Source organism: Syngnathus scovelli, chromosome 8, assembly GCF_024217435.2.
Source record: "Syngnathus scovelli strain Florida chromosome 8, RoL_Ssco_1.2, whole genome shotgun sequence".
Lineage (NCBI taxonomy): Eukaryota > Metazoa > Chordata > Actinopteri > Syngnathiformes > Syngnathidae > Syngnathus > Syngnathus scovelli.
The window spans coordinates 13536792-13549026 of NC_090854.1; the positions used below are offsets into that span (position 1 = coordinate 13536792).

The 12235-nt window shown below is 40.7% G+C and overlaps 1 protein-coding gene across 3 annotated transcripts in view; it reads left to right on the top strand.

Moving 5' to 3' along the window:
- kalrna (kalirin RhoGEF kinase a) overlaps nt 1-12235 on the top strand; it is a 57128-nt gene that overhangs the window by 18658 nt on the left and 26235 nt on the right. For all 3 annotated transcript variants that reach the window (XM_049727426.2, XM_049727425.1, XM_049727424.2), the window contains exons 14-37: nt 1437-1559; nt 2236-2427; nt 2671-2840; nt 3092-3266; nt 3847-4108; nt 4254-4420; nt 5357-5476; nt 5770-5838; nt 6409-6558; nt 6634-6783; nt 6940-7054; nt 7262-7377; nt 7514-7636; nt 8462-8644; nt 8721-8842; nt 9045-9111; nt 9397-9506; nt 10278-10347; nt 10430-10519; nt 11212-11304; nt 11397-11508; nt 11577-11767; nt 11871-11972; nt 12049-12197. In XM_049727426.2, the coding sequence (XP_049583383.1) occupies nt 1437-1559; nt 2236-2427; nt 2671-2840; nt 3092-3266; nt 3847-4108; nt 4254-4420; nt 5357-5476; nt 5770-5838; nt 6409-6558; nt 6634-6783; nt 6940-7054; nt 7262-7377; nt 7514-7636; nt 8462-8644; nt 8721-8842; nt 9045-9111; nt 9397-9506; nt 10278-10347; nt 10430-10519; nt 11212-11304; nt 11397-11508; nt 11577-11767; nt 11871-11972; nt 12049-12197 (3221 nt within the window). The remainder of the gene's footprint in view (nt 1-1436; nt 1560-2235; nt 2428-2670; nt 2841-3091; nt 3267-3846; nt 4109-4253; nt 4421-5356; nt 5477-5769; nt 5839-6408; nt 6559-6633; nt 6784-6939; nt 7055-7261; nt 7378-7513; nt 7637-8461; nt 8645-8720; nt 8843-9044; nt 9112-9396; nt 9507-10277; nt 10348-10429; nt 10520-11211; nt 11305-11396; nt 11509-11576; nt 11768-11870; nt 11973-12048; nt 12198-12235) is intronic.

Here is a 12235-nt window from a genome sequence, read left to right on the forward strand (position 1 = left end):
TAGTTTTGTTTTCATAATCCTCTTCTCCATTTCAGTGATACATAACGAACAATGATCTGCTTCCAACTTTGTGGGAACAGTTCAGAGCAGGCCAATCTATCCAAACTAACAATAAGTCAAAGAGTCTTGAGTGGAGTTCTTCAGGGAACTGTTTGCGGTCCATTTGTTTTCTGTAAAATTTCAACTTCTCTCATCCAACATCAACAAGTCAAACTAGATGTTTCATTGGTGCCAGTGATCTACCAAATGAGGGGGGGGGGGGGGGGGGGGGGGTCCTACAGACATCCTAAGTAACAATTGAACACAATTTTGAATTGGCATACTGCAGTCGTTTTACGATAATGCTACTTGGGGATGCACAAATCTCCGTCGCGGAGATAAAACATTTTGACTGCATTTTTCACAGAAAGTTTGAAAATCTTAAAAAAAATTACGAAACGGAGATTATTCATCAACAACTTTAAGTTATCAATTAGAAAATTCCTCTCCACATATGAGGGCGGCTTATGAAGTCCCGGAGGAAAGGAGGACACGAGCGAAACACCGAAAAAAGAAGAGATCACATCGGCGGGGGTAGTAAATTCAGCGGGAGTTCACAATTTGGCCAAAAACAGCCGTTTCGTATCAGCGGCTACGAGGCCCCCGAGACGCCCGTTGAACGAGCGCTGCCTGGCGTAGAGGCACGCACGTGGAAAGTGCAGCACGCTTCCAACGGCAAATAAATCAGAGCTGAACGGCAAGTGATGTTTCCACTCGAGAGAGAGAGAGAGAGAGAGGAAGACACACAAGCAAAGGTGGAGCTGCAGTACATGAGGTGTGCAGTTTGATTTGGCATGTACGACCTTCAACCAACCTTGTGCTTCCCCACACAAATCATTTTAAAAAGAGCCGATGACAAGTTCATGTGCGTTTACACTCATTGCTCATTATTCATCTTGCAACATTTTGCTTGTTATGGATCAGGTTACTCGCCAAGTGTGACGCACAGCCATGACCTTTAACCTTACTGTTCAAAATTGCACGAGTGGCTTTACTTACAAACGCCCTAATTGAACTTTTTTTTTCAGTGACGAGCTGCCACTTGTCTTTTTTTCTTTTGCTTTGTGCCAAAAATTGAGTCATGGGCAAGATACGCCGGCGCTCCAGTAAAGTGAAAATGGGACAACCAGTCAAACAAATGGAAACGTTATTTATTTACTGTACCAAATATCATTCCTGATATTCATATCAAAAAATAAATTTAGTTTCTAAGAAAAATATTAATCAATTTAAAAAAAAAGAAACTTAAATGTAACTTAAACACGAGTAACGCATTTCACAGTGACATTGTAAATAAACATAGTACTTTCAATTACATGTGACTAGTAATAGTTATGTATTCCATTTCGGGTAGAAGTGATTTGCCTGCCTAAAAAATTAAATTCTCTCCCCGTCAGGTGATGGACTGGATCGAAAACCACGGCGAAGCTTTCCTCAGCAAACACACGGGAGTGGGAAAGTCTCTTCATCGAGCTCGTGCCCTGCAGAAACGACATGACGACTTTGAGGACGTTGCTCAGGTTGAACGTTGTTCTCTGAAAAAATTATTTTGCTTTTTGGAAAGCCCCACCGGATACATTCCATTTGTTGGTTTAATCAAATATTCATTATTGTGGTTGGTGTCCCAATGCACCGCTTTAATGTAAAATTTATTTGTATCTCGCATCATGACGACCATTTTCCCTGCACACAGAAATCACACAATCCTCCATCACTTTTTGGCGACTTTTTGTAATCACATGACGTGGATGGTTATCCATTTTCAATAATCCTTCAACCCCCAAAACCAAAGTACAAAGTATTAATCGCCTGTAAATTATAATCTTTATCTTCGGACTAATCCTCTCCCTACATGCGGGAATATCCAGACGTTGAAGATGGCTAGACGTGATGTGTATTGAAAGAGGGAGGAGAGAAACTATGGCAGCTGTGATGGTGCATACTTAGCAAATCAGAACCACATTATCATTCATTTGAATCATGAGAGATTTGAACGTTAATCTCTTTTGCGGCACATAGAGGGAGAAATGTTATAGTTGACAAACGGGAATGAGTAGAACAATGCATAATGTTGATGAAGACAAATGCATCAAAGACATTTTCAGTTCCCTAAAGACAACATCTGAGTCTAGTGAATCGTGACATGTCACAAAATCGTCATCGTTTACAATAATGATTTTACGTTTCCTTTTCCAGAACACGTATACTAATGCAGACAAGCTATTGGAGGCGGCCGAGCAGCTGGCCCAGACGGGCGAGTGCGACCCGGAGGAGATCTATAAGGCGGCGCGCCACCTGGAAGTTCGAATACAAGACTTTGTACGCCGTGTTGAGCACAGGAAACTGCTGCTTGATATGTCTGTGTCCTTCCACACGCACACTAAAGAGGTGAAACCATCGTCAAAATCTCAACTTTATAGGCAAGAAGTAGATTTAAAAAAAAAAAAGAATTTGAATCGGAAACGTGAGGAAGATTTAAACAAATTGAATTAAATGTAAATTGAACTGAACAGCATGATTTGAAGGACTCGAGTTTGACATCTTTGCCTTTGACTAACTATAGCCATAAATGACGTGTTCATAGTACTGATAGTTTTCTGTAACATTTGTGTTCCTTGTTTTCCGGTCCAGCTGTGGTCTTGGATGGAGGAACTCCAAAAGCAGCTGCTGGATGACGTGAGCTGCGACTCTGTAGATTCGGTGCAGACGCTCATTCAGCAGTTCCAGCAGCAGCAGACAGCCACTTTGGAAGCCACGCTCAATGTCATTAAGGAGGGGGAGGAGCTTATGCAGCAGCTCAGGTAATGTCTTAAGAAAACGGTAATGGATATATTAGCGGTAGCACGGTAGGGCACTGGTTAGCACGGCCGCTTCACAGTTCAGAGGTGTAAAGTTTGATTCCGGCTCCGGAGGTCCTGTGTGGAGTTTGCATGTTCTCCTCACAAATGAATGAATGAATTAAACAAAGTTATATAGTGGGGATGAAATCAACGAATTGCATTTAGAGGAGCTCACCATGTTAGCCTTTCTTGTTTCCATGGGTCTCCTGCAGAGATGCTGCCATGTCCACCAATAAGACGCCACACTGCAGTTCCATCGCTCACATTCAGGGCGTGCTGCAGCAATTGGATGAAGCCCAGGGCCAGATGGAGGAGCTGTTCCATGAGCGCAAAATCAAACTCGACATATTCCTCCAGCTACGCGTCTTTGAGCAGTACACCATAGAGGTAACCGTCCCAGTCTTTGGCTTTTTAAAGTTTTGCATGTAAATGTAGAAGTAAAGAAGTGTTAGTTTTGCACCTTTTCTTGATATTTAAAATCTGCAGCAGTCATTTTTGGCATCACTGTAGTTCAGTTCAAATTGTTGAAGATTTTCCTCTACAAGTAAATCATCATTTTAAATATAAACTATATCTAAAAATGAATCAAATGTGAATTAAAAAGTAGAACATAATCTGATAAGATAATATTTTAATGTTAAACTGAATTAAAGTTAAAAATAAATATAGGTAGAGTAGAAAAATAATAAAAATGTCAGATACAACAATTTTTAAAGCATTAAGTAGAATTTGTGTTTTATTTATTCTTTATTAAAAACATTATTTTATATTTTCAGCATTTGTTTTACATTTGAGAAACAATTAAGATAGAAATATTTTTTAAATATTATTGTTGTTATTGTTGTTAATATTATTTTTAATTGTATTGTTAGTATAGTTTATCTTCTATTTAATATAAACAGCGTATTTTGGAACAAACTTCTTCTTGCTTTTTTAATCTTACCAATACAATGATCCTGTTGCTCAGGTGACGGCCGAGTTAGACGCCTGGAACGAGGACCTCTCTCGACAGCTAAACGATGCGGGACGCTCGAGCGGGAGCGGAGGCAGTAGTGGCGGGAGCGGAGGGAGCAGCGGCGCTTCCTCGGGTGGAGCGGAGGATATTGGCCTGGCTGAGCAGAGGCTGAAGAGGCATGCTGAGAGGAAGGCAGCCATGAACAACATGACCTATGAAGTCATGCAGCAGGGTCAAGACTTGCATCAGTACATCATGGAGGTGCAAGCCTCAGGTAAGCTCTTCAGTACTTTTGCATGACTGTCCCTTGAATTACCTTGGTCATTGGCTGGAAGCATTATCAGATTGATATCCAATATCTACTGGATACTCCTCCAAAAAATATCCCTTTCAGTTATTTTAACACTTGTGTCTGCCAGGCATTGAGCTGACTGGGGAGAAGGACATGGACTTAGCCTCTCAGGTTCAGGAGCTGCTGGAGTTCCTCCACGAGAAACAACAGGAAGTGGAGCTCAGTGCTCAACATACGCATGCTAGACTGGAGCAGAACCTGCAACTGCGTCACTTGCAGGCTGAGGTCAAACAGGTACATGCATCTCTTGAGTGGTTGTCTAATTGAATGGCACTATAAAGTTAATATGTTCATTTGTACTTTGCCATAAAAAAAAAAAAAATCAGCTGTGGCTTTATAAATATGCGACAATCTCCGATAGGAAGCCCGTGGTCGCTGTTTCCGTTGCAGATGGAGGCATCTGAATTATTGAGGAGCTTTTATGGCGCTGCTAATAAACACGCCGCTGCCTTTGCTTGATGCGCTTCTGCGAACCGTGATCTAAATTCCTGACAAAGTAGTTTCCTCTGTGAACATACAACTGTGAGGGGACAAATGAAAATGCTCTTGCTAAAATAAGCAAGCTTGGTAGCATATGTATGTTGCTCCAAAACATGTATGTACCTTTCAACATGAATTTGGAGTGTATTCAAACGGATACAGCCTCAAACGATTTGCAAATCAATTGCATTAGATTTTTCTAGTTACCGTATTTTCCGGACTATAAGGCGCACCGGACTATAAGGCGCACCTTCAATGAATGGCCCATTTTAAAAATGTGTCCTTATATAAGGCGCACCAGACTATAAGGCGCACCATTAATGCATCATGTCAGATTTTTAATCCAAATCAAATCATTCTCCATTTTATCTTTTTTATTTCAACTTCAGACGCAACAAATTACTTTATAATCACAAAATAATGATCCATAGTCTTTTTGATTCATGATTCATCGTCTTCAGCGGGCCACTTATGATTGATTTCATCACACAATGCTTTGGGCCAGTTTAAATTTAAGAATTTGGTCCATATATAAGGTTTTTAGGTTCGCCTTATAGTCCGGAAAATACGGTATGTTTTATTCATTGATACAATAACATCCTTATTAGTCAATTTTGAGTGGAGGAAAAAAAATTAGAGCGGTCTTGCAGATGACATCACTTATCATCATCTCCTCTTGGTACCCTCGAGGTGCTTGGATGGATCCGTAATGGCGAGTCCATGTTGAACGCCAGCATGGTGAATGCCAGCTCGTTGTCTGAAGCAGAGCAGCTGCAGAGGGAGCACGAACAGTTCCAGATGGCCATAGAAGTATGCACACACACACGCGCATACACACATATATATACACAACACCCACACACACAGATGCAAAAAAAGTGGCGGCAACTGCCAGTCTCACTGTACTCGAGCAATAATTGCTTCTGCATGTTTTCAGCAGTAGCAGATGTCATACACCCACGTACTCTTTTGAACTTCAACGCACACACATTCACACACCCGCACACGTCAGTCATAACAATAGGTACACAAATAATATCTTCCTCTGTTTCAATTAATTCACGAACAAGCCTTTTCCCATTGTCCCTTCTATTCTCCTTTAGTCTCTCTTCCATGCTAACTCCCTTCAGAAGACCCATCAGAGTGCTCTGCAGGTCCAGCAGAAAGCAGAGGTAAGCTTCTAACTAACTAACATTTACTAAATAGGGAAAATTATAAAGCAATATCATTTTTTTTATGTTCTATTGTACTATGGAGTTATCATTTTCTGTATTTTTACTTTTTTCTTGTATTTCTTTTAATGTTCGAAATAAACAAAACAAACACTAACTAACTAACTAACTAACTAACTAAATAACTAAATATCTAACTAAACTAAAATGAAAAGCATAAACGAGAACTGTGCACTCTAAATTCTTGAATATTTTGATTTCTGAATAATGAGAAGAAAAAAAAAGTGAAATTTGGAAATTCATGCTTCAATGCATCTTTGCTCCTAATAGATCTTTTTGCTTTTAGGTTGATAAGAATAAGGTGCACTGTAGGGAGCAAATGGTGGCATTAAGCTTTTTTTATTTTAACTTTTGTCACCGCTACTTTTCCTGAACCTTAAATTATAATGCCTTGGCATTTGTACTATGCATTGTTACTTTTTTAAATAAGGTCATTGGTCAATTTGTAATTTCTCATGAGATCAGCTCAGTTTGTAGAACAAAAAATCACTTTGGCCTCCCTTGTTTTAGATGATGCTTCAGGCCGGCCACTATGACCCAGAAGCCATCCGTAACTGCGCTGAGAAAGTGGCCGTCCACTGGCAGCAGCTGATGCTTAAGATGGAGGACCGCCTGAAGCTCGTCAACGCATCCGTGGCCTTCTACAAGACGTCCGAACAGGTACGCACGCATCATCGCAAGTGTCTGACTAACTTATACCAGCATCGCTAATATGATTGCCGTGGTCGCAACCAGGTTTGCAGCGTGTTAGAGAGCCTGGAGCAGGAATACCGACGGGATGAGGACTGGTGCGGAACTCACGAAAAAGTGGGAACGCCGGCCGACTGTGACCACCTCGTGCCTCTGATCAGTAAACACCTAGAGCAGAAAGAAGCTTTCCTAAAGGTCAGTCCACTCCTCACATTTCTCTGTAGACAAGATAACATGACATAGCATGAAATGAATTTGACATACCGTAAAAATAAAATCGGTTGTAACTATGATATGTATGAAAAATATATTAGCTTTTTAATCTTCATGTAAGATGTTCTTAATTGTCAGGCGTGCACACTGGCCAGGAGGAACGCTGAGGTTTTCCTCAAGTACATCCACAGGAACAACGTGAGCATGCCAGGAGCTGCCAGTCATGCCAGAGGCCCTGAGCAGCAGGTTAAAGGTAGAACATTCGATATGGAATCTGTTTAGAATACATGGATAGCAAAAAAAACAATAGAAATACATCTGGATGAAAAGTACATAAATGAAACAGCATACACAAGAGGGTCGTCAAAAAGCCCTTTTTTTGTGTTAAATTCAGAAAACCAGCATTGTTGTAAAATATAGGAAATGGACCAAGGCAAGACTCCATGATTTTTATTTTCAGCTATTCTCAATGAGCTGCTGCAGAGGGAGAACAGAGTCCTGCACTTCTGGACTCTGAAGAAGAGAAGACTGGACCAATGTCAGCAGTATCTCGTCTTTGAACGTAGCGCCAAGCAGGTGTGTGCGTTTTGTGTGTGTGCGAGTTTTGAGCGAAAGTCCTGCACTAAAGAGACATCTGGTGAATTTTATGATGGGAAAAACTTTTTAAAGCCGCTATCATATAATAAATAATGATGTGCCTGTGTGTGCGCAGGCCCTCGAATGGATCCAGGAGACGGGTGAGGTTTACCTGGCTACACATGTGTCATCTGGTGACAGCAGCAAGGAAACACAACAGCTCCTCAATGATCATCATCACTTTCGCCTCACTGCCAAGGTACATTGTGTGTGTGTCATTTCATTAGGTACTCCTTCACATCTAATCTAATGAGAGCCATTCAAAAAGAGAACAATGTTGGTTGTCCGCCACCGTATTCGTTTCTCAAGGCGAATATGACCACGGGATGACATACTGGGAGCTGGTTCTCGTATTTGGGTCACCCTTATTTAGTTGAGGTCAAGCAGCTTTCCATGTGATGCGGTGCAGCTGTACACCAACTATAATAATAAACAAAGTTTAGAAACAGTCCTGACAGTTTTATAGCTAACAAAGCATGGAAGCAAAATAAAGTGGAGTTCAATATTACAATGGAGGACGATGAAAAAGTGTAAATTAAGAGATGCCATTATAATTTATAGAAAGGAGTACTAGGGCCATTCTTTTTTTTCTTTTTTATTACGAAGCTACAACAATATCCTCACAGTCATTAAGCAAAATAAAACACAACCACCACACAAAAAACAAACCATCCACACCACAAAGATCACACATACACTAAAACACACTTCATCACAACAACAAAAATTGTTGTTTGCAAATGTTGCAACAAAAAGTCCAGGGTATGCATATTAGACAACATATTTATTGTAATTTTAAGTAAATGCTATAAATGTTTTATTTGATTTTTTGTTTATCCCAACATTTTGCCAATTACTGAAGTTTTAGTTCACCCATCTTAGAGATCCTCGCATTACAGCGTAGTTGCTCTACCTAGTGGTGAAGTTGAAAATATGTATGTCAGGAGATATTATTTTGCTCCAAGTTTAGATCCCAAATACCAAAAAAAACTGTGAGTTAATAAATATGTGCTCGTTTAACTAGCAAACAAAGGAGAAGGTGAAGCTCCTTATCCAGCTGGCCGACAACTTGGTGGAGAAAGGCCACGTCCACGTTGTGGAGCTGAAGCGATGGGTGAGCACGGTAGATCGCCGCTACCGAGACTTCTCCCTGCGGATGGCCAAGTATCAGGAGAGCCTGGAGAAGAGCCTGGGTGTCTCCTCCGAGGTGGGAATATTTTCATGATCACACTTGGGGTTTTTTTTTTTACATGTTGAGTCATTTTTTTCTTCATCATCATCAGGACAACAAGGACCTTGAGTTGGATATTATTCCTGCCAGCTTGTCAGACGACCCCGAGATCAAACTGCGGGAGCCCAGCGATGAGGTCAATGAGGAGAAGAGGAAGTCGGCGAGGAAGAAAGAGTGAGTACAACAAACCAGAGTGACCAGTCTGCATTTTTGCTGCAAAACACGTTGAGCTTGGTTGACCTCTTAAATTAACCTGTTGCATTTTGCAGAATAAACCCCAAAACTTTTGTCTCGTCTCACAAAATTATTAGTTTTTTCAACATTTGTTTTTTGAAATTTCAGTTTTGATATTTAATATTTTGTATATTTTCTTTAGGTTCATCATGGCCGAGCTGCTGCAGACAGAGAAGACCTACGTCAGAGATCTCCAGGAATGTCTGGAGGTGAGAAAACTAGCCTGAAGCCTTCAAATCACAGTGGGGGGGGGGGGGGGGGGATAAAAACATGTTACAGCATGGGTGAGAAACCTCCTGTCACTTTTAAAAATAACATCGCTCTAGCTAATCCATATTTGATGCAAATTACACACATAGAGAAAATCCCGTTTAACATCAAGACCTTTTGTAAAATATCATTTGATCATCTTGTAATTTATTGTGTTTATGTTGGAGCTCGTCGTGTTTTTGTGACAGCAAATGCTAATTGATAGCCATCCCCGTTTATTCCAGACCTACTTGTGCGAGATGACCCGCGGCGGGGACGAAATCCCACCCGCCATTGCCAACAAGGAGCACGTCATCTTCGGCAATATGCAGGAGATCTACGACTTCCATAACAAGTGAGGGGCTTTTAACAATTCTTATTCATTCATTTATATTTTATTGAGTGTCGCACAATTGTGTTGTGGGAGAATAATTACATCCATATTTTTAGGCTAATATGTAGGCTTTTAATATAGTCATATCAAAATAGTTGCCAGTTAATTTGATAATTGATTCGTTGTCGATCAATTACCTTCGACAGCTTAAAGAAGATTCTTCTTGATTTTTCTAACCAAGTACATCATTTTAGTGACAACCGTGTTTTGGTTCTCATTTTCTTTCACACCAAACTCATCCAAATATTCCTTTATGGTCCTTGCTTTTTGCACTAGGGAGTGTTAAAAAAAAACATCCCACAAACTATTCCCACAAGTTAGAATGCAAACAATTGTGAGACAAAAAAAAAAAAAGAATTAAACTGTCCAATCTAACCTTTGATTTTAATTAAGTTGTGCCAAATCCCCACGTTGTGCATTTAAATGCTCCCCTGAATGATTGTTTGGTAGAACGAAGGTCAAAAGTTCAAATTAGTGACATGATGTAGACAGACCACTGTGATGTGGAAACTCTGTTGTATGAACTTAAAGTGAACTTGTGCCCTTTTTTCATCTGTTATATTCCTTCTTTAAATCCATGATAGTTTCTGGCCTTTATTGGCATTTTTCTTCTTTTGGGGGATTTGTCAGGACACGCTTGTTTTAGTTGGAGAACAAGCTTATGCTGAAGAAGGGCCCAGTGTGTTCATTGAGAACATATGACAACTATGTTTGTTCCGTGTGCACTTGCAGTATTTTCTTGAAGGAGCTGGTCAACTATGAGCAGCTGCCGGAGGATGTGGGTCATTGCTTCGTCACATGGGTAAAACTTTATTCATTTGATTAATATTAAAATTACTCACCAGCCACAAATGAGTATCACCACATTTCCTGATTTAATGCAGGCTGACAAGTTCCACATTTACGTGGATTACTGCAAGAACAAACCGGATTCTAGCCAGCTCATCCTAGAGCACGCCGGCACTTTTTTTGATGTAAGTATTTTTATTTTGTTCATTACATTTCAACCAATACGGTTACCTTAAGTAGTTACATAAAGAGGCTCTGGCTCAGGAACTGTGAGGAGAGCAAGTACTACAGAAACTGAATGGAAGAAACACAATTAAATAAATACAAATAAACCTCTGCGTCATTGTCAAAAGGATCTGGGTTTGAATCTCGGCTCTGGCCCTCCATGTGGAGTTTGCATGTTCTCCCTGTTTTTTCCAGAGTACTCCGGCTTCCGTGCAGGTTTCAGTGAATACTCTGAAATGTAAATTAAAATAGTTGTTTGCTTCATGTCCAGTGTTTCTCGCCTCTTGCCCGAAGTCAGCTGGTAAATCCTGTCCCTCGTGGTCGTCCTATCAAGGACAAGTGCTATAGAAAATGATTATCTAAAAAGACAAACGTTTTGTGGTAGTGATGAATTTGTAGTTATCTTAATTTTCCAGAAGGGGGCAGTATTGTAATGTAATGTGACGTATCAATGACCACTGCCATAGTACTTGAGATTATAATTGGAAGAGAAAAGAGAGAAAATTAAGTCATTAATGAATTAATAATAGGAATACGTATAAATATGTATGTAGGTACATTTAATATGTACATATAATTTATAAAAATAATTTTATGATTCTGAATCAGGATATCTTTCTAATTTATGATTCTGTGTGTATTACGTGATCAGGACATTCAGCAGCGACGCGGCCTGGCTAACTCCATCTCGTCTTACCTCATCAAACCGGTGCAGAGAATCACCAAGTACCAGCTGCTGTTGAAGGTGGGACATAGTTGTCGAAGTAGAAATTGAAATCATAGTAAAATGCCTGCGTCGATGATGACGAATGCAGCATATAAAATGGCGTGCTGCAGGAATTGCTGTCATGTTGCGAGGAGGGCAAAGGGGAGATCAAAGATGGCCTGGAGGTCATGCTTAGCGTGCCCAAGAGGGCCAATGACGCCATGCACCTCGCCATGTTAGAAGGTACACCACTCCATCTTAAAAAAAAAAAAAAATCAAGTCGAGGTGAACTTGACCGTATTTCCCTCCAGGTTTTGAGGAAAACTTAGAGGTGCAGGGCGAATTGATTTTGCAAGACAGCTTCCAGGTTTGGGATCCGCGCTCACTCATCCGAAAGGGGCGGGACCGACACCTCTTCCTCTTTGAATTCTCGCTGGTCTTCAGCAAGGAGTTCAAAGACTCGGCGGGCAGAACCAAATACCAGTACAAACACAGACTACTGGTGAGTGTGCTTCACTTTGTGCAGCACGAAACTAAAAATACACCAGCAACTACATTTTTAGTGTATAAAAACCATAACCGAACTTTCTTCATTTCTACTGCAGACTTCAGAGTTGGGGGTGACAGAGCACATAGAAGGCGACCCATGTAAATTTGCACTCTGGGCCGGGCGAACCCCCTCCTCTGACAATAAAACTGTACTGAAGGCAAGTACTGTACACAACAAATACACGTTATGTATAGTAAGTAATACATTGAGTAAGTTTGATGGTTCTCGTGCAGGCGTCCAGCGTAGAAGCCAAACAGGAGTGGATAAAGAACATCAGAGAGGTGATCCAGGAGAGAATGACTCACCTCAAAGGAGCATTAAAGGAGCCCGTTCACCTCCCCAAAACGGCAACACTCACCAAACCTCGCAATAACGCCAAGAGGTGACGTCTTTATTACTTAACGCTGTAATATCGACTTT